This window comes from Carcharhinus amblyrhynchos, chromosome 5 (assembly GCF_965287045.1).
Source record: "Carcharhinus amblyrhynchos chromosome 5, sCarAmb.v2.hapA, whole genome shotgun sequence".
Lineage (NCBI taxonomy): Eukaryota > Metazoa > Chordata > Chondrichthyes > Carcharhiniformes > Carcharhinidae > Carcharhinus > Carcharhinus amblyrhynchos.
Genome location: NC_137328.1, coordinates 13,888,530 through 13,911,596, shown reverse-complemented (window position 1 = coordinate 13,911,596; position 23,067 = coordinate 13,888,530). Strand labels below are relative to the sequence as shown.

The 23,067-nt window shown below is 42.5% G+C and overlaps 1 protein-coding gene across 1 annotated transcript in view; it reads left to right on the top strand.

The window, feature by feature from the left end:
* Positions 1-23,067, top strand: part of dnah6 (dynein, axonemal, heavy chain 6) — a 300,004-nt gene that overhangs the window by 103,355 nt on the left and 173,582 nt on the right. Inside the window, exons 26-35 of the mRNA XM_080188484.1 lie at positions 3,526-3,636; positions 6,507-6,632; positions 8,042-8,197; positions 10,411-10,572; positions 10,744-10,881; positions 12,065-12,232; positions 13,957-14,105; positions 16,588-16,695; positions 16,990-17,545; positions 22,107-22,229. Of these exons, the coding sequence (XP_080044610.1) occupies positions 3,526-3,636; positions 6,507-6,632; positions 8,042-8,197; positions 10,411-10,572; positions 10,744-10,881; positions 12,065-12,232; positions 13,957-14,105; positions 16,588-16,695; positions 16,990-17,545; positions 22,107-22,229 (1,797 nt within the window). The remainder of the gene's footprint in view (positions 1-3,525; positions 3,637-6,506; positions 6,633-8,041; positions 8,198-10,410; positions 10,573-10,743; positions 10,882-12,064; positions 12,233-13,956; positions 14,106-16,587; positions 16,696-16,989; positions 17,546-22,106; positions 22,230-23,067) is intronic.

Here is a 23,067-nt window from a genome sequence, read left to right as displayed (position 1 = left end):
ATAGGCTGGGCGAATGGGCCAGGAACTGGCAAATGGAATTTAATGTTGGCAAGTGCGAGGTGGTCCACTTTGGTAGGAATAATGGTAGTAAGGATTATTACTTACGTGGAGAAAAACTGCAGCAGGCGACGGTGCAGAGGGACCTCGGGGTCCTTGTGCACGAGTCGCAAAAACCCAGCTTGCAGGCGCAGCAGGTGGTCAGGAAGGCGAATGGGATGCTGGCCTTCATAGCGAGGGGGATTGAATATAAAAGTAGGGAGGTCTTGCTGCAGCTGTATAGGGCATTGGTGAGGCCGCAGCTGGAGTACTGTGTGCAGTTTTGGGCGCCGTACTTACGCAAGGATATTTTGGCCTTGGAGGGAGTGCAGAGGAGGTTTACTAGGCTGATGCCGGAGTTGAGGGGGTTGAGCTATGAGGAGAGGCTGAATAAATTAGGCTTGTACTCGTTAGAGTTTAGAAGAATGAGGGGCGATCTCATTGAGACGTATAAGATGATGAATGGGATGGATAGGATAGAGGTGGAGAGACTCTTCCCGCTCAGAAAGGATAGCAGGGCTAGGGGGCACAGCCTCAAGATAAAGGGGGGGTGGCTTAGAACAGAGTTGAGGAGGAACTTCTTCACTCAAAGGGTGGTGAATCTCTGGAATTCTCTGCTCGTTGAAGTGGTGGAGGCTACCTCGCTAAATATTTTTAAGACGCGGGTTGATGGGTTTTTGATAAGAGAGGGGATTAAGGGTTATGGGGAGAGGGTGGGAATGTGGAACTGAGCCACGACAGATCAGCCATGATCTTATTGAATGGCGGGGCAGGCTCGAAGGGCTAGTTGGCCTACTCCTGCTCCTATTTCTTATGTTCTTATGATTCTTGAAAATGGCAATTGGCTTTCTGATAGACCTGAAATGTGCCAAACATTTCTATGTGAACATCTTATAGCCTTTTTTCTATGCAAAACCCCATTAAGTGTTCTCTAATGCATGATCTGTGGGGAACTGGCATCCATACTGTTGTTTCCCTGAGTTTTGTCTTTATCCAATAATACACTTCCTTCCACTAAACCAACAACTTGAGAAGTGACTTGTGCAGAACTTTAATTGAAGTGTTGTTTTGTATAGACTTGAGACTTGACCTCATAGAAAGAGGGGGCGAACTTGCTAAATAACTTTGAACCGTGAGTTTGGATGAGAATGGAAAGGATCAGCTGGTTAGAAAAAGAAACAAATCATAAAGTGCTGAGGAGAGTGAATGAGCAAAGAAATCGGTTGAATGTAACTGGGAAAAGGCAGAGAGACTTGACAGGGCACATCTTAAGAGAAAATAAATCCTTAAGATACGTGGTGGAGAGAAGATTTCAAAGAAAAGAAAAAGAGAAAGGAGAAGAATACTGATGCTGTATGGATTGAAAATTGAAGCACGTAATTGAAAAATGAAGAGTCTGGTACAGGACAGACAGTTATGGAGAAAACTATGAACCAGGACCTACCTTCAACAGAGTACAGATGATGATGTATGTATTTGTATTCCTAAATTCCTTTGACCCTCTGCCTCATTTAGATTCTTATTAGCCAAACAATATTCCTTATTTTTGCAACCAAAATGCTCATGTCTCGTCCTTTTACTGTTATGAAAATCCCATTCCTCATCTCCTCTGCGCTCCATCTATTTTAAGCGAACTTCCTATCTTTGACACACACAACCCATCAGCTGGATTTAAATGCCACCCAGTCTGGTGTTGACATGGCAGTCATGTTACATGCCTGGGTGTGCCTCCTTCACCAACTTGTATCTATTTTAATAACAAATCATAGCCAGTATCTTTAGGGTGGCAGGGTTTCCTGTCATCCCAAAGAGTTGGTGGGGTTGCCACTATCTGCCCCGCTATCATTTCACTAAGGAGGAATGGTGGCTTGGATACTGGGCAAACTCCTGTTCTTTTATGAATAGCTAACATGTTATGGCAGGACTTGTCATCCAAAAAGTTCAAATGTGACCACCTACTACAATTGCACTACATTTTAGTGAATACAGATATTTACCTTTAAGCCAGTCAACTCCTGTTACAACAGTGCACACAGAATGTTGTACAAGTATGCGAAGCATCTGACGCGGAATTCTACCATGATAACTCTACCATGAGACATTTTGTGTTCGCAAAAGTGAGGAGAACAGACAGGCGTGGGGGCATGGGGCAGGATTTTACGCTCCCCTTCTGGCAGGTATGTAGATGGGGGAGTTGAGCATAAAACTCCTTGAATAGGCTTCCTGCTGGGTTCCCATCTGTCTCGACCTCTGCAATTTTTGCTGGGTTAAGCAAGGCCTCAGATGGCCCACCCAGTCTTCCCCCAGTTGTGGCCCTTAAGCGGCCATTAGTTTAACCCTTAAAAGGCTTTTTCTCAATCAGCCTCAATTTCTAGGCTGGTGGAGGGGAGTTCCAGGGTATGGGGGAGGTTCTCAAAAACAATATGGTTCAAGGGAAGTCAATGATAATGAGATTCCATCAGCAGCTCCGTGGGACGCAACCATGTCTTACGGTCTGGTAACCTAAGAAACTCCCTCTTTCTGGAATCCCTGGACTCAGACTCCAGGGACTGCTTATACAGTCCCAGTCCTGCCTGCTACAGCATCTAACGCTGCAGAGACTGGCTGTCTAAGGAGGTCTTCCTCCCTGAAGTAATGTTACCAGAAACAACTTGACTCTTATTCATCATATTGCTATTTATGCAATCTAATGCAAAATGGGGGATTTTTTTTGTATGATTGCAATGACTGCACTGCAGAATGTTAATTGAATGTGAAATCTCTCGGGATGTTTCTAAGAGTTGTGATAAGGGAACATACGAATATGAGTATTTTGTGGCTGGTATAGAATTTTCTTTCCAACATTAGAAAAGGTCCAGGAAGTTTTTTTTTATTAATTCCTGGGACATGAGTGAGTTGCTGGCTGACCAGCATTTATTGTCCATCCCTAGTTGCCTGAGGGCAATTGTGAGTAAACCACATTGCTGTAGCTCTGGAGTCACATGTTGACCAGACTAGGTAAGGACAGCAAATTTCCTTCCCTGAAGGACATGAGTGAACCAGATGGGTTTTTCCATCAATTGGCAATGTCTTCATGGTCATCAGCAGATAATTAATTCCAGACTTTTATTTCATTGAATTCAAATTCGACCATCTGCCATGGCAGGATTCGAACCCAGGTCCCTAGGACATTAGCAGAGTTTCTGGCTGAATAGTCTAGTGAGAGTGCCACCTAGGCTAATGCCTCCGCAAAGCTGGAATATTATATTGTATAATTGGAGGGTGGCTGGGTAAGTGCTGCAGTTTCAGATGCAAGGACACATCACAGAAAAAATTAATTTTTTATAAATGATTCAAGACCTGAAGATGGAGGTTTTAGCTGTAAAAAGCATCTGATACCATGATTCCAGTGCCAACTTTCATTTGTTTTTTTTAAAGGACTTTTATATTTTATTCTGAATGAGTTCACATTCCAGGTTATTTAACTAGTCTTTGTGGATGTATTTTCAGGTTATCTTGACCATTGCACAGCTGATGTGGTGCCGTGATTTGCACCATTGCTTGGAGGGTGACCACAATCGTATTGCTGTCACGGCTGAATTTGAAAAAACTAACTTTGAGGTGATTTCTAGCTGTATTTATGAATTTTTTTAAATAGAGAAAGTAATAACTTCTGCTTCCAAGTTGCATTTACAAGAAATTATATTTCTAACTCTTATGATTGCTTCAAATTCTGAGATTTGCTGTGCTGTATAATTTGTTCACCACACAATGGGAATGACAGAAGGAGGCAAAATCACTCAGAAGTGCAGTCACTTAAGAGCTTTATACCATTTTTTTCCTTCATATTTAGTTGGAGTTTTCCTTATATCCAACAATCGCAGGTTGAATTTGTATCAAACCCTGCCCTTCTCCCCCCAAAGCCTTCCTCATGCTCACTATATTCTATTTCCGGACCTTTTTGCCTCTCTACTTTTGTCCCTATCTACATCAAGCCTTTTCCAAGCTCATCTTGCCCGTAAGACCAAACTCACACTTTATTCCCAAGAGGGAAAATAGAAAACTACAGACCTGTTATTTTGACGTCAGTAGTAAGGGAAATGTTAGAAACTATTATTAAGCTTGTGATAATTGGACATTTAGAAAGGAATGTTAAAATTAGGTAGAGTCAACATTGGATCTAAGAAAGGGAAATCATGTTTGACAAATTTGTTGTTATTTGAGGATATTGTAGCATAGATAAAAGAGAACCAAAGGATGTGGTGAATTTGGATTTTCAGAAGGATTTTGATAAGGTTCCATACGGTAGGTTAGTAAATAAAATTAGAGCATTGGACGGGAGAAACCTATGAGTATGGATCGAGAATTGGTTATCAGACAGAAAGCGGAGAGTAGGAATAAATGGATTATTCTCAAGATGGCAGACTGATACTGCAAGGATCAGTGTTAGATCCACAACCATTCACAATCTATGTAAATGAATTGGATGTGGAGACCAAATGTAATATTTCCAAATGTTTACAAAAACCCAGGAAACCTTTTTTTTGTAAACAAAAGTCCGTTAGCTCTATCCTAAATAAACACTATATGAGTAAAATGAGTAATTATTCTGCTCTCCCAGCATCTGAGCAGTATTCCTACTAGACATATTGATGACCCAGCGCATTAAGCTGAACTTTAAGCATTCCTCTTGAACACGCAAAAAAATTTATATCTATAGCAACTGCTATCATCACAATAGAATGTTATTGATGGCTTACAACACATCGTAGAAAGTAACCAATATGTTTCAAAAGTCCTGTTCAAACCCCCGTTAGCTAGTAAATAGTGGAGGGTGTTGTACCTTGAAGTAGCGCCGAGGTCTTGTGGCACAACGGGTAGCGTCCCTGCCTCTGAGTCAGAAGCTCTGGGTTTAAGTCCCATGCCCAGACTTGGTGGCCACGGAAGGTGCATTCATAAACTAGCCAAACAGTTGGAGTATCAGCCTGCAAAATCCTTCTAAAATGTGCCAGTGGCAGGTGGGAGAGACTCCTTGTCAGCCACGCTTGGTGTGAGTGCTACCCTCAAGCAATCAACCTCTGGCTAGTGACTTGTTCTAGGAAAAAAAGCTTTGGAACCAGATATATATCTGCCTTGTGCACTAGGTGTAGGGAGAGAAATGGCGACAACCTTGAAGTAGCGCGCAAAATTCTGTCAAGCAAGTTTACTCCTAGCTGCTGGATGCTGTATAGAGAGGATGTTAGCTCAACATCCTGATTAATGAGATCCAGAAGGCAAAATGACAACTTTCTGCTTAAAATTCTTCAGCTGTTCCTATTGTAAGCTTCAATTCCTTTCCCTAAATGATGTCTTCTTCTAAAGAACCAATCAGACATTTCATCTTAAAAACCTGAGGCACTTTAACACTTGCAACATCAGCTCTATTCTCTCTCCACAGATGCAATCAGACTGGCTGAGATTTTCAGCATTTTCTGTTTTTATTTCAGCTTTCAACATCCGCAATAATTTGCTTTCATATAGGAAGAACAGAGTGTTTAAAGTGGAGAATGCAATCTTGGTTAGAAATTTCACAGCAGGCCTGGGACAGGTGACTGGTAAAACTGCAAAGGGAACTGGGCTAGTCTCCTACCTCATGAAGTTACAAAACCACAGGCTTAGGAAACACGTGAACCCCTTAAAGAGGAGAGCAGTAATAGACATAGGGGATTCAGAGGTGATCCCTGCAGATAGTTCGAAGGTACCAAGTCTGGTTACTGGGATTTCGATAGGGAATGTGTAGCCTGGACAACCAATGTTGTGGAGATTGAGGAGTCAGAAGCTTGCAGAGTCATTAGGTTCTGGATTAATGAATCTGTCTTTCTCATCTGTCCAACCTGGCTCTTTAACTGCAGACAAGCCTACTGTTGAACTGAAGTGTTCTACCAGAGCCAGGAACTCTCTGGACCAACTGAATCTTTGATGAGTTTTTGAGTGGTTCTTCCTGATTCCATTTTTACATAAGAGCCTGTTGTGCACCTGACTAACCCTGTTCCTTGTTTCTCCTTGGGAGTATTTTGGATTGGAAGGAGTGTAGTAGCGTGGCCCTTTAAGTAGCATGGCCCTTTAAGGGGGGAGCAGATGGGCATTTCCTGAGGGCCACATGATTGGCAAGAATCCTATGGATCATCCTGATGGATAGCTGAGCCAATCAGAAGGAGGTTGCATTCCACAGGTCAGTGAGGGACTGCTTCCTCAATCTCCACACTGTTCTCTCTATATTAAAGCCAGGGAGTTAAGTAGAGCGTTCGCATTGTAATCTAGTACGATCTTGTATATATATTCTTTGTAATAAAGCCTTTTATTCTTTGAAGCCACATCAGGTCACCCTTGATCTATTATGAAGCAATAATTTGATTTGAGTATCTAACAAGTATTGTGGAAGATTTCAATAATTTTATACTAATGGAGACACTTTGTGGCTGGTACATAATGGTGTTATATCTATTTTATAGAGACTTAATGCTCTGGCTGCTTTGGTTCGAGGCAAGCTCCTAACTCTGCATCGAAGTATTGTGACTGCACTTATAACTATTGATGTTCACGCGAGAGACATTGTCACTGAACTGGTGGCAGAAAAGGTATCTAGCATTCCAAGGATTTTTGTTGGTCTGACCAGTGCCTCATTGTTGAAAGTAATATTAATGTTCATTCTTGTCTTTTTCGCCTTAAAAAGTAAATCATAGAATCCCTACAGTGCAGAAGGAGACCATTTGGCCCATCAATCTGACCCAGGCCCTATCCCCGTCACCCCACATTTTACCCCACTAATCCCTCTGACACCAAGGGCAATTTAGCATGGCCAATCCACCCAATCTGCACATCCTTGGACTGTGGGAAGAAACTGGAGCACCCAAAGGAAATCCATATAGGGAGAATGTGCAGACTCCGCACAGCCAGTCTCACAAGATCGGAATTGAACCCGGGTTCCTGGTGCTGTGAGGCAGCAGTGCTAATCAGTGCTACCAATTAAGCTTAAGAACAACGTAGACATTTCAATTAATTAGTGCCAGGGTGGCAGTGACAGGGGCCTGTGCTGAGATGGATCATCTGGAGAGCCCCGTTGGGTGTGGGTGGGGGGGGGCATTCTGTGGAATAGGTGAGTGCCGCAATGCTTGTTGAGGGGGTGGAAGGTGTGCTCCAATGCTTGTAGGATGGGTATAGATCAAACTATGAACTAACCTTGAGAGATATTGAAATACATGATACTAGGAATGCAGATTGATCAGCTTCCAACTGAGACTAAATGCGATGAAATAAAAAGGCTGAGAGTTTCATGCATAAGTGGAGAAATAAAAGCAAAATAATATGTCACAAAAGATATATGATAGAATGAAAGCTATGAGAAATATAATAGTAAAGCATTATATCCATTCATTCTCAATATGTATCCTAACTGCCTCAGGCCAGCATGGTGGCACAGTGGTTAGCACTGCTGCCTTGTAGCGCCAGAACCCGGGTTCAATTCCTGTCTTGAGTCACTGTCTGTGTGGAGTTTGCATGTTCTCCCCATGTCTCCATTGGTTCCCTCCTGGTGCCACAGATCCATCCCACAGTCTGAAAGACTGTCAGTTAGGTGCATTGACCAAGCTAAGTTCTCCCTCAGTGTACCCAAACAGGTGCTGCAGTGTGGCGACTAGAGGAATTTTCACAGTAACTTCATTGCAGTGTTAATGTAAGCATACTTGTGACACTAATAAATAAACTTCAAACTTTAAAACAATCTTCACTTTTAATGTTAAATTATTGGTTGGAAGGGTGAAACCCAGCCGTTAAAATTACTACAGGCCCATTCTTGCTGGTGATGAGTGTGAATAGCAGGTGTTGCCCGTCAGTAAGCAGAACAGTTGTTAAAATATCCATATATTTTGGTCTTACACTTAATGTCATTTGAAAGTGGGATGCGAAGACATTTAACAATGTGGAACAAACTTGGTTAAGTTGCTATTTTTCTCTGTTGATGATAACCAGTCTTTCATTCTTCTGCTAGGTGGATACAGTAAATAATTTTGAGTGGCAGAGGCAGCTACGCTATTACTGGGATCTTGATGTAGATAACTGTGTGGCTATGATGGCTTTATCTAATTACACATATGGCTATGAGTACCTGGGAGCATCCCCTCGCCTGGTCATTACACCACTTACTGTAAGTATATTCGCTGAAAGCGGCAGTGACCAGAAATTTAATATGGGGAGAAAATGGGGAAAACAATAATGGTATAATGACTAGATATTTTTGCTGGCAATTGTTGGAACAATGTGAAAATTCAACCCTTTTTAATGGTAAAAGGACTGTCTCGTTTTCTAACAACACCTCTGGTGGTGGTAAGAAGGTCATGTTGAAACTTGAGGAAGAGTGATGGCTCCATTATTTACTATGAACATTGCTACGGAGATTGTGATTTTCTTTTATTCATTTGTGGGACATGGGCATCGCTGAGTGGCTGGCATTGCCCATTCCTAGTTGCCCGAAGGCAGTTGAGAGTTAACCCCATTGCTGTAGCTCGGGAGTCGCAAGTGGGCCAGACCAGGTAAAGACAGCAAATTTCCTTCCCTACGGGACATTAGTGAACCAGATGGGTTTTTCTGACAATTGACAATGGTTTCACAGTCATCAGTAGATTCTTAATTCCAGCTGCTTTTTATTAAATTCAAATTCCACCATCTGCCATGGTGGAATTCAAACCCAGTTCCCCAGAACATTGGCTGAGCTTCTGGATTAATAGTCTAACAATAGCGCCACTAGGCCATATCCGAAGTTTATCGATTTCATTCAGATGGTACGCCAGTTCCATGATGGCCAGAATACAGGATGGCGGAGAATCCTCTGAGGCATTCCCAGTCACCAATGGCGTCAAACAGGGCTGTGTGCTCGCACCCACATTGTTCAGCATGATGTTTACTGCCATGCTGAATGTTGCCTTCCAGGACAGTGTTGCTGGAATCAGCCTCAAGTATAGAGTGGATGGAAAGCTTTTCAACCTGAGAAGACTTCAAGCTATTATCAAAGTGAAGGAGACTGTTCTGAGAGATCTCCTCTTTGCCGATGACTGCGCCCTGTATGCTGGCTCAGAGCCAGAGATACAAGTCAGTATGGACAAATTTTCCATGGCTTGTGACAACTTCGGACTCACTATCAACATTAAAAAGACTGAAGTCATGCACCAGCCTGCACCTCATGTACTGTACACAAAACACATAATCACAATCAAAGGGCAGAAACTACAGGCAGTGGACCAGTTCACTTATCTTGGCAGCACCCTCTCCCAAGCAGTGACTATTGATGCAGAAGTTAACTGCAGAATAGCAAAGGCAAGTTCTGCTTTTGGAAGACTGCGCTCCGCTGTATGGGAATGTCGAGGAATCAGCCCAGCAACAAAACTGAAGGTGTACAGTGCCGTGGTACTCATTACCCTCCTGTATGCCCATGAAACGTGGACTGAATATCAAAGGCATGCAAGACAGCTCGATCATTTCCACTTGACTTGTCTTCGCAGAATATTATGCATCCGATGGCAAGACAAAGTACCAGACAAAGAAGTTCTCTCTAGAGCAAGTCTACCATGAGTCCACACACTGCTGATGAGAGCACAGACCCAGTGGGCAGGTCATGTCATCCATATGTCAGACGAGCGCATACCCAAGCAGCTCGTTTTTGGGGAACGCTAGAAAACGCTCACATGGAGGACAGAAGAAATGTTTCAAAGGCACACACTCAAAGCCTTCCTGAAGTCGCTTGACATTGACATGACCACCTGGGAAACGCTGGCACAAAACCACCCTACCTGGCACTGCCTAATCCACAAAGGCTGTCAAGCTCACGAAGCAAGGTGTATTGCTGAAGCACAACTTAAGCGTGAACTGTGCAAGTCCAGAGCCACCAGCGCAACAACTGCAGTGTCTACACAAGTCTGTCCAATATGTGCAGGATATTCCGTGCCCAAATTGGCTTGATCAGTCATCTTCAGACACACCCGCAACCAGAATGACTAATGGTGTTGAGGTCGTCATCAATGACGATGGACGAACAACAACATCGTATCCTGATCTAATTTTTTTTAATTGCACAGCGCCTCTTCCATCAGGCAAGTCTATGCACAGTGAAACGAGACAAGCAGCTTAACTAAAGTCTGATGTTGCCCTCAGTGATTGGCCAACTTTTATTATGTTCTCCATTTTATCAGTAAGAAAAATTATTTGCATACTTGAACAAGAGAAATGCTGCTAGCAGGGGAAAGTAACAAAACTGTGTAGCCTGTTTTATAAATGGGAAAGACATTCAGTCTATGTTCATCTTTTTGTGCAATGTTTGTAGTTTGTTCAGAAATTTGGCTGATTAAGTTGTCTTGGATCTCTTAGGACCGCTGTTACCTCTGCCTAATGGGAGCCCTGCAGTTAGATCTAGGAGGAGCTCCAGCTGGCCCTGCTGGGACTGGGAAAACAGAAACAACCAAAGATCTTGCAAAGGCCTTGGCCATCCAGTGTGTTGTGTTTAATTGCTCTGAAGGCTTAGATTATAAGGTGAGTTAATGATCAGAATAGGAAATTTCAATGAATGTGTGGACAGAATTTCTGAATCTTTTTAAGCGTACATTATTGTGCATGCCACAAGGAACAAAGCATACGATTTTCGTTAGCGACATTAATTTTTGCTGTTGTAAGGTAATGCATAATGACTATGTTCTTTTCCAGATGATGGGACGTTTTTTCAGTGGTTTAGCTCAGTCAGGAGCCTGGTGCTGCTTTGATGAGTTCAACCGGATTGATATTGAAGTACTTTCTGTCATTGCACAGCAGCTCATCACCATCAGAAATGCGAAAGCAGCCAAGGTACCATATTATTCTGATACTAATCAGTCTTAATAATCAGACTTAACTTTGCATTAGAACATATGGGTGAATTTCCACTGGGGTGAGGGAAAGGGCTTCTCCCAGTCAGTGACCATAATTTCGGTAGAAGTGGAAGCTTTGCAAAACAACGTAAACAGCATTTATGTTTTTCTTTGCTGCTCTTACGGTGAAGTAATAAGTAAAATGATAGTCCAATTCCACTGTTGTGTAGGCTGTGCCTCCCCGTTTCAAGCACCATCTCAGGCACTTGAGCTCATAATCTGGGCTGGCATTTCAGCATTCTACTGCTAGAGCTGCTGACTTTAGGATAAGATGTTAAACTTTGGTATTAGTTTGTCACTTTTTGAAGTAGCGTAGTTGATCTTCCTGGTGCCTGGGCAACATTTATCCATCATTCAACATCACAACATAAATAAATTTAATAATTTACTTCAGTGCTGTTTATGGAATCTGGCTGTGCTAAGATTGGCTGTTGCATTTTCCTATATTACTGTGGTGACCACATTTCAAAAGTACTCAATTGGCTCTGATATGCTGTGAGACATTCTGAGGATATTAAAAGCACTATGGAAATGCAAATTCTTTTTCTTTTTGCCCTTTTCTTGATTGCTGTCCATTAATCCTTATTCTTTATACAATATATAGGTCAAGATGACTGAAATGGGATGCAGCTCATACGTGGCAAAAACACTGGCATAGATGTGGTGGGCTAAATGGCCTTTTGTATACTGTATATTCCATGTAAACTTAGCTAAGTGTTCCATTGTGTGAATGTTGGTTGAGGGAATAATTGGCCTTGATTGTGGTTGCTTAAATAGTCTGCTCGCATTCTATGTCTCTGAACCTTAGCAAATGTTGATTTGATTTGATTAGATTTATTAGTGTCACATGTATTAGTATACAGTGAAAAGTATTGTTTCTTGTCTGTATAGCGTGCAAGAAACAGTACTTTTCACTGTATATTATTGCATGTGATAATAATAAATCAAATCAAATCAACCTTTGCTAAGGTTCAGAGACATAGAATGATGATACTGCTGTGGAGGTTTTTGATACCTGTGCAACCAACCATTAGTTGCCATCTTAAAAAAGAATGACTGAATAAAATCAGAAGAGAAAAATCACAAGTAAAGGAATTGTTGTTTGTTTCCTTTTTCTGCAGCTCACCCGTTTCATGTTTGAAGGTAGAGAAATCAAGTTGGTCATGTCTTGCGCAGCGTTCATTACTATGAACCCTGGATATGCTGGAAGGACAGAACTACCAGATAATCTCAAGGCTCTTTTTAGACCTATTGCAATGATGGTTCCAAACTATGCCCTTATTGCTGAGGTGATTGAACAGATGCACTTGTTTATGTCTTTTCCTTTTATGTTGCTCTTTATCGTTGAAGTAATAGGATGGATGCCATGAAGTCAGCTGAACAGATGGAATATTTTCCCTTTACCTTGAGCAGTTTCTGTTCAATTGCTCTTTTTAAGATGATTTGATGTGATCCAAGAAGGTGGCTCACCAACACCTTCTCAAGGGCAATTAGAGATGGGCAATATGTGCCACCCTGAGCAGTGATGCTTACATTCCATGATTGAATAAAACAAAAATCGTTTGGGCATTAATTGGTTCATAAGAACAAGATTAGACCATTCACCCCATCAAATTCAACCATTCAATTAGATAATGGCTGAGCTGTATATTAACCTGGTTTAGCTGCCTTAATTTGAAATAACTTCGGCCAAACAAAACAAAGAGCAACCCAGCACGGGAAACAGGCCCTTCGGCCCAATGAGCCCGCGCCGCCGCATCTTCCTACACCTACCCTGCCCTGTGTGTATGTGAATAGAACCCCTAATGTAGCCAGATTCAGGGGAGAATAGTGTCAATTTGGTACACCAATCAGCCTAAGAGCACATCTTTGGGGTGTGGGAGGAAACCGGAGCGCCCGGAGGAAACCCACGCAACCTCAGGGAGAATGCGCAAACTCCCACAGACACAGGCCCAAATCCATGTATCTGCACACCTAGCAGTGATAGTCACTGAGCTGTTGTGGTGCCCGTCTGCTGGTCCAGGATCAAGCACACACACCGACACGAAGTACTAGGCCACTCCCGGAACCTCCAAGAGCAGCCCACGCACGATCCACCGTGTGCATGCCCCTCGTTTGACAATAAGGTGGACTGACACCTGTGGAATAAAAAGACAAAACATTAACATGTAATACTACATTTCCAGTGTCGTCCCGAGGCTCTGACCCTATTTAGTACCCTCTACTATAACCCTCCATCCTTGTTTCGCTCATGTGTCTATCTAAGTAAACCTTAAACAAGTCCAACGTGCCTGCCTCCACCACCCTACTCGGTAGCGCGTTCCATACCCCCACGACCCTCTGCGTGAAAAACCTTCCTCTCGTATCCAAATTATACTTCTCCCCCCTCACCCTTAGATCGTGACCTCTCGTAATTGTCCCCAATCTAGGGAAAAGCCTACCACTGTTGACTCTATCTATTCCCTTCATTATTTTATACACCTCTATCATATCCCCCCTTAATCTCTGTCTTTCTAAGGAGAAGAGCCCCAGTTTCTCCAACCTTTCCTCGTAACTCAGTCCTTCCATGCCAGGCAACATCCTGGTAAACCTCCTCTGCACCCTTTCCAGGGTCTCCACGTCCTTCCGGGGTAAGGTGACCAGAACTGGATGCAGTACTCCAAATGCGGTCTAACCAACGTTCTGTACAACTGAAGCATTAGACAGCAGCTCTTATACTCTATACACCTTCCTAGAAAGGCTAGCATTCCATAAGCTTTCTTCACAACCTTCTCTACTTGTGTTTTGTAAGGAGAGAAAAGAGCTGACATTTCAAGTCCAGATCAAAGTGGATCAAAGCCCCAAAGCTATGACAAAGGGTCAGCTGGACTTAAAGTGTCAGTTTTTTTTTGCTCTGCTTCCAGATGCTGCCAGACCTGCTGAGAATTACCTGCAATTTTTCTTTTGGTTAATAATAAATATGACTTATAGCTCCCATGAGCCTTGCTTATTTATCTGTTTTTGTGTATAATAGGTCATCTTGTATTCGGAGGGTTTTGAATCCAGCAAGGTTTTGGCCAGAAAGATGACCCAGATGTACAAATTATGTAGTGAGCAACTATCCCAACAGGATCACTATGATTTTGGTATGAGAGCAGTCAAATCTGTGCTTGTCATGGCTGGGTAAGCAAACATGTTTAACTTTGGCTTTTAATAGATGGAAAAATGAACTTATTGAGGGTAGATTTTCTACTTGTTGCCCAGGTATAAAGCTGATGGCAATACACATCAACTAAGCATTAAAGGAACCGTATGATTTTGAGTGGAATCAATAGTAATGAAAGTTCGCCTGTTCTATTACGGATGGCCCCTCCAGGGGTTTTACATCCAGGCCTCTCAAGTTAAAAATCTACCTCATGGCCTTCAGATGAAGCAAAATTTGGATTTGGAAATTGAACTGTAATAAATTAAGTCAATGTGAAAATATTAGTTGTGATCTAAAGACATTTACAATAAGTTCAAGCGAAGATGACAGAGACACTCTTAAATATATTTCATGAAAACAGGACATTATGGCAAATGACTGGGGAATTCCTGTTTTGAAAAACATAGGCAAAACATTTTCAGATATTTACTCTGTCTAAATCCCCTAAGAATCTTATATATTTCAATCACATCATATCTTATTCTTCTGAACTCCAAGGAGTGCAGACCCAACCTGTTTAATCTTGTGGCAGTTCCCCCAAATCCAGGATAAGTCAATTATCTTAATGTAGCTTGTAGGAAAGCTAATGAAATCCTTGCTCAAAGTTGTACTTGGAAACAGAAATCAAAAATGCCATACATAGATCTCGAAGTGGAAGATCATGCTGACTTAATTTCATAGAATTCTTCAAAGTAATAGAAGGGTTGACAAGAGTAAGGCAAAAGGTATTTTTTGGATCTTCAAAAGCTTTTGGTAAGGCACCCACCTTGCACCCTCATGACTAGAGCCAAATAATGTGGAATCAGGATTATCAACAGAATGGGTAGCAAACTAATTACAAAACAAACAATGGAGACTAGTTGCTCAGACTGGCAAAAATTGGAAAGTGGTGTTCCACAAGGGTTTGCTCTGATACAATTATTAACATCAGTGATTTGGAGTTGGGAATCAGAAGCACACTTTTAATATTTGTGGATGTCACTAAATTCGGGGTATAATCAGTATGGAAAGCATAATACTGGAAGCAATTAATAAACTTGTAGAATGGGCATACACTTAGCAAATACATTCAATATGGTAAATGTTAGCTGGTACGGTTTATTACCCAAGAATAAGAGGTCACACATTCCTTGGAAAATAAATCAGGAATTTTATAAGCCCTTTGGCAAAGATGTGGGAAGTGGGAACACTGATAAAATGGTGTGTGCATCATTGGGCACAATGCTCGACATCTTCCTGCTGGCGTGACCATATTGCCATCAACAGGCAAGATACCTGCCAGGAGACCATTGAATTTAAGAGCCACCACCTGTCTCTGTGAAATCTGGCAGCATCCCAGCAAACTTCAGGAGAGAGATGCCCTCTTTTTTTAGGCACTCCTTAACCCATAAAGAGACTATCAGGTGGCAATGGCTACCTCTTCAGCCACACTACAGCAGCTTGCCAAGCCTTTCTCAACTGCACCTTCCAAATTTGCAACCTCTACTATTTAGAACAAGGGCAGCAGGCATGTGGAATACACCACCATCTGCTCATTCACCTCTTGACTTAGAAGTATATTGCTGTTCCTCCACCATTGCTGGCTCAAAATCATGAAACTTTCCTATACCATATGGACTGCAGCAGTCCAAGCAGTCATTCACAATTACTTCACAAGGGTAGTTACGGATATGCAATGAATGCTAGTTTTGTCAGCAACTGCAGGATCCCAAGATAAATAACTAAATAAAACTAAACTCAATCCAGGTTCTCCTCTCAATTGGTGTATATGGTATACCAATGGCATGAATATTTACAAACTTTATCCAAGTTAAAGTCTGTAAAGCAATTATCTAAACATTTGTGTTCTTCAACTCTGTTCAGTAGATGGAACTGTGATTACCTTACATAGGGATTCACAAGGAGTATAGTTGGAATTGGTGTTGTATGGAACAGTTGATCATAGTGACTGAAAAGTTAGGCAAAGAACAACATCGTGTCTGATGTGCACCCCAAATGAAGAAAACACTTCAACTGCAATGGTGAGATCCAAGGAGGAAAACACAAAAGAGTGTGTGACCGTTAGGAAGGCAGGAAAGGTGATGGATGTCAAATAACCCTAACTAAAGGTTATACAGTAAAAATATGCAGATAAGCAGAACTAAATGTTGTGGAGCAGCATGGATTTGATCTCATGTTGACCTAAGGTCATAATAGCTTCTATTGTAGCGAATGATACTATTCCAGAATGCACAAGGCTGCTCACTAACATGACCTTCATAATGTGGAAATGTGATGTTCTGTAGCTATTAGTTTCATTTTAAGGGAGTTTCACTGTGATATGTATCTGTCTCTGTGACCCAATTCCATTGGAGTAAAAATGATTATTTGTCTAAAATATAATTTTTTGTTGATGTACAGTTAGTTGCCTGTGCTAACTTTGAAGAGAATTTAATATTCCACTACATTTCTTTTGTTTAGGTCTCTGAAGAGAGAGAACCCAGATTTGAATGAGGACGTCGTGCTAATTAGAGCCTTAAGAGATTCTAATCTACCTAAATTTCTGTCAGATGATGCAGTGCTTTTTGGGTACATGGCAGGTCTTTTTTTTGTTGAAGTATCATAATAAGTAATGCAATATTATTTTCATATCCTTTTGAAATGTTGCCATAGTTTCAGTTTAAAATTTAGAAATGCTGACTCAGTATGTTCTTCAAATCATTGTGGGATACATTAACAAAATAAGGTACCTTAAGTTTATTGAATGGTGCTTAGCTTTGGAATGGTTTGATTATGGACTATGGTGACTTTTTTTTGGATAGTACGTAGCTTTGGAATGGTTTGACTGTCGACTATGGTGACATTTTTATTTCCTTCCTTCAGTGGGATCCTTTCAGATTTATTTCCAGGAGTTATTATTCCAGATCATGACTATGGTTCGTTCCAGCAAACAGCCATTGACGTCATGTTGAACCGTGGCCTGCAGCCTGTCCCTAACATGGTTGCAAAGGTCATACAGTTGTATGAGACCATGATTGTGAGGCATGGTGTTATGCTGGTCGGGCCTACTGGAAGTGGCAAAACTACAGTTTACCAGGTTTTGGCTGACACTCTTGGAAGTTTGCATAGTGCTGGTGAGGTGAACCCCAGTTATCAGCCAGTGAAAACGTATGTGCTAAACCCTAAATCGATCACCATGGGCGAACTGTATGGTGAAGTGAATAACGTGACTTTGGAATGGAATGATGGACTAATGGCACTTAGTGTCCGTGCAGCTGTGAATGATGAAAGTAAAGATCACAAATGGATTATCTGTGATGGTCCGGTTGATGCACTTTGGATTGAGAATATGAACACTGTCCTTGATGATAACAAGATGCTGTGCCTTGCAAACAGCGAACGGATTAAACTTACACCGTATATCCACATGGTCTTTGAGGTAGGTGATTCTAAGCAAGTTTATTATGCATGTCTCAAGATTGTGGTACCACATCTTAAGACCATAAGAAATAGGAACAGAAGTAGGCCATTCAAACCTTTGAGCTTGATTTATCATTTAATAGGATCCTGGTTGATTTAACACTTTCCTACCTTATCTCTATAACTTTTAGTTCCCCTATTGATGAAAAATATGTTGATTTCAGCCTTAAAAATGTATAATGTTTTGACTCTTCCTGATGTATAGAATTACAACTAATCATCACTCTTTGAAAGAAGAAATTCTTGCTGAAATCCGTATTAAATGAGCACCCACTTATTCTGTGACCAGACCCTCTAGTCCGACACACTCGCATGAGTGGAAACATTCTTCCAACATTTATCCTGTCTAAACCCGCTAAGAATCATATATGTTTCAATCACATCACATCTCATTCATCTGAACTCCAAGGAGAACAGATCCAACCTGTTTAATCTTATGGCAACTCCCCCATACCCAGTACCACCCTGGGAGAAACTGCACTGCCTCTAATAATATATCTTTCCTTAGAGAAAGGGACCAAAACTGTACACTATTCTAAATATGGCCTCACTAATACCTGTACAGTTGCGGCAATACCTCTACTTTTATACACCAGCCCCCTTCAAATAAAAGCCACCCTTCCATTTGCTGTCTCTGTTACCTTCTGAACCTGTAATCTAGCTTTTTGGTTTTTACAAACAAGTCCCTTGGTGCTGCATCTTGTTACAGTCTCTCTTCATTTAAATAATAATCTGCCTTCTCATTCTTTCTTCCAAAATAAATAATCTCACATTTTCCGACATTAAATTCTATTTGCCAATTTTCTGCCCACTCAATTAACTTGTCACTAACTCTGCAAACTATTTATATCTTTTTTACAGCCTGACTTCCCTCCCACCTTTGGATCATCCGCAAAGACGTGCTAGTTAGGTCCATGCTAGATTCTCCCTCAGTGTACTCGAACAAGATCCAGAGTGTGGTGACTAGGGGATTTTCACAGTAACTTCATTGCAGTGTTAATGTAAGCCTACTTATGACACTAATAAATAAACTTTAAATTTGGCCACAGTACACTCTGTTCCTTCCTCCAAATCGTTAATTTATATTGTGAAGGACTGCAATCCTAGCACTGATCACTGTGGCACTCCACTGGTTACTGCCCTCCAAGCTTGTGGCATTTTTAGCGTAAAGGTTAGACCTTTAATCACAATAAAAGCAGAAAGTGCTGGAAAATCTCAACCGGTCTGGCAGCATCCATGGACAGAGAAACAGAGTTAATATCTAGGGCCCGATTTTTACCATTTTGATACTAAATGCTGAATCTGGGCATGATTCAGATCCCTGTTCTGAGGCACCCCCCCCCCCATGTACTCAGCCTGAAAAAAAAGCCGCGAATCTGAATCGCGCTGAGGGCAGGTCTTATCACGCCCAAAATGCTGCTGCTCTGACCGGAGCCTTCAACTGCGCATGCGCAGTAAAAAAAAAATTGAAAAACGCTCCCTGCCACATCGATGGCCCCCACAGACACCGCCCCACCCCACAACATAACCGTCTCCCTTATCCACCCACCCCAGCTATCCAGACCAATTGCGACTTCCTTCTCCCTCACTTCTCACCCCTAGAGATTCATCTGGCCCTTCTCCTCCACCCCCCCCCCCCATCAGAGAATGATCAGGGCCTCCTTCCTCCTTCCCTCTACCATCTCGCCCCCTCCTCCTTCCCTGCCCCCCCCAACCACTGATCTGAGTTAAAGAGCTGTTGGAAGCTCTGAACCTCTCTCTTCAGAAGCTGGAGCGCCTGAAACAGACCTTTGCCGAGCACGTCTGTTTTACGCCGAATCTGGACGGGTGAACACAACGGTAATAGGGGGAAATGCAGGTAAAGGCGGGGGGGGGGGGCAGTCCATTAATTCAATTTAAGTGCATGCAAATGCATTTAAGTTGATGTCGTGCCCGTTTTGGGTGCAGTCCCGATCACATCCATTTTTGGGCATTGGTAAAGTGGGAATCGGTGCAGACACAGGCACGGATTGCGCTGTTTGCCTCACACCTGACTTTGCCAAGTTTTTGCAATGGTAAAATGCTAAAATCTGGCCCTTGGTGTTCAGTATTTTGTTTTTGAATGAAAGGGAGGTGCTGAGTTTGTGTTTTTGAGAAATTGGAGGGTCCAATGGAGCAAAAGGGAAGGTCATGGGCAGGTTAAAGGGCAGGAGAGATTAAATACTAATATCATGGAACAAAAGGGAAAAGGAGTGGCAGTGGTAGCAAATAAGTAAAGCATTGGTCCAGAGTTGATATTAACAGCAAGATAAAGGTCAGTTCTGCCTGAAAACAAAAACATGTAAATTGGTGGCACAGTGGTTAGCACAGCTGCCTCACAGCACTGGGTTCAATTCTGGCCTCAGGTAACTGTATGTGTGGAGTTTGCACATTGTCCCCATGTCTGCGTGGGTTTCCTCCAGGTTCTCCGGTTTTCTCCCACAGTCCAAAGATGTACGGGTGAGGTTGATTGGCCATGTTAAATTTCTCCTCAGTGTCAGAGGGATTAGGACTGTAAATATGTGGGGTTACTGTGATGGGACCTAGGTAGGATTATTGTCGGTGCAGGCGTGAAGGGCCAAATGGCCTCCTTGTGCACTGTAGGTCCTATAAGGTACAAATGGACATTTGGCGGGAAGGATGGAATCGAAAAATGGAGGATAGACATCATGATCTGAAGTTGTTGAACTCAATATTGAATCCAGAAGGCTGTAAAGTACCTAATTGGACATTGAGGTGCTGTTGCTCCAGTTTGCATCGAGCTTCACTGGAAAATTACAATAGGCCAAGGACATAAATGTGAGCATGAGGGCAATATGGTGAATTGAAATGGCAAATGATCAGAAGGTCAGGGCTGTGCTGCAGATTGAGCACCGGTGTTCTGCAAAGCCGACCATGTTCTCCCCGTGACTGTGTGGGTTTCCCCTGGGAGCTCTGGTTTCATCCCGCAGTCCAAAGATGTGCAGGTTAGGTTGACTGGCCGTGCTAAATTGCCCCTTAATGTTAGGGGGACTAGCAGGGTAAATAAATGAAGTTAAAGGAATGGGGCCTGTGTGGGATTGTGATGGGTGCAGACTTTATGATCTCCTTCTGCACTGTAGAGATTCTATGATTCTATAAATGGAAAGAAATACAAGTAACTCGCTGCTTCACCCCGGGCAGTGAGAAAAGAAAACATCGTGTTCTATTTCTTGTGATTGCATGGGAAGGAGTTGAGGTGTTGGGGATGATAGAGCAGCAAGGGACCAGGTTGTCAAGGAGAGAATGGTCCCTTTGGAATGCTGACAGGGGAGGGGAACATGTGTTTCTGGTGTCATCACGCTGGACATGGCAAAAATGGCAACAAATAATTCTTTGAATGGAGAATGGTAGGTTGAAAGTGAGGACAAGAAGAATCCTATTCTGGTTCTGGAAGTGAGGGGAAGCAGATTGAGGGCAGAAGTGAAATGGGTCAAAAATGGTTAAGGGCCCAGGCAACTGCAGTGGTGGGGGGGAATCCTTTTTTAGGAACAAGAAAGACAAGAAACATACAGGATTCTTAAGGGGATTGTTAGGGTAAATGCTGAGAGGGTGTTTCCCCTTAGGGGAGAGCCTAGGATCAGAGGGCATAGTTTCAAGATAAAGGGGCACCAATTTAAGACTGAGATGAGGAGGAGTTTCTTCTGATGTTTGTGAGCCTTTGGAACTCCTTGCCACAGAGTGCTGTGGGGGCAGAGTCCTTGTGCAGACTTAAGGCTTGAGACAGTTAGGTTTTTGATCAGTGAGGGTTATGGGGAAAGGGCAACAAAGTGGACTTGAGGAATGTCAGGCCAAGCATGATTTTAATATATGGAGGAGCAGGCTTGAGCAGCTGAATGGCCTATTCCTGTTCTTATTATGTCACAAGCACCATTGTGAAAGGTAGCATCATAGAATCAGAAGAATCATAGAATCCTTACAGTGCAGAAAGAGGCTATTCGGCCCTTTGAATCTGGACAGACCCTATTCCCGTAACCCCAGATGTTTACCCTGCAAATCCCCCTGACTCTAGGGTCAATTTAGCATGGCCAATCAACCTAACCCACACACATAATTGGATTGAGAGAGAAAACCGGACACCTGGAGGAAACCCACACAGATACAGGGAGAATGTGCAAATTCCACACAGACCATCACCCAAGGCTGGAATTGAACCTGGATCCCTGCTGCTGTAAGGCAGCAGTGCTAAGCACTATGTCACTGTGCTGCCCTATCACAGTGGCAGATGTGTCTGTCACGGTCTCATTTTTAATGGAGATGTAACCCATTCATTTTTTAAAATATGTTTTTCAGATGGTCTCATTAAAATGATCAGTAGAGCAGTGTGCTTGGTTATGACAAGCATGTGACTACTTGACATTATCCAAACTCCCAAAATTCTTTGGGGCTTATAGTTGCAGTGTTGTTAAGTCGGATTGCTGCATAACAATCAGTAGCAGAAATGTACGGCCAATTTATGAGAAATTGCTTTTGTTAACTTCCAGGTACAAGATTTGAAGGTGGCCTCTCCTGCCACTGTTAGCAGGTGTGGAATGGTATACGTTGATGCAGATGAACTCAAGTGGATGCCATATGTACAAACATGGATGGCTAACAATTCAGACCGTGTAAGCTGTGATATTGATAAATTGTAATCCAAGCATGGTAGAAAACAAAAACTCCTCATTTATGTTTTCACTTGTCCGGAAATTAGTGTCAGCTGTCCCTGCAACGCGCAAACAATGTCGCTATGTTAAATGGAATTTCTGTTTCACTCCTGTCACTTCTCAGTATCATCATTGTCCCTTTGTACTCAGGCTATAGTCAGATTCTTCAAAAGTAATTTGCACACACACAACCATTTTGGTTCCACTGAATCTGAGGAAAAGACAAGGAACATCCGCAAGTTTACTTAATAAATACTTGATTGATATTTGGCGTAATACTTCCATGATGTGGATGTGCCGGCGTTGGACTGGGGTAAACACAGTAAAAAGTCTGACAACACCAGGTTTTAGTCCAACCGATTTATTTGATAGTAAACTCACGAGCTTAACAAAGGGACGCTACGACAATGGATGAATGAACATCGCTCAACAATCACCAGGCAAGACTGTTCCCTTCCTGTTGGCGAACACTTCAGTGGTCACGGGCATTCAGCCTCTGACCTTCGGGTAAGCGTTCTCCAAGGTGGCCTTCACGACACACGACAGAGCAGAGTCGCTGAGCAGAGACTGAGAGCCAAGTTCCACACACGAGGACGGTCTCAACAGGGATCTTGCGTTCATGTCGCACTATCTGTAACCCCCGTGACTTGCCTGGGTTTGCAAAACCTCACTCAGTGTGCTGTCTGGAGACAATACACATCTCTTTAACCCGTGATCAGTGCTCTTTCCACACACATTGTCGGCCACTTTAGTACTTGAACAGCAGGTTAGGTGTAAAGATTCGCATTCTAATCAGTAA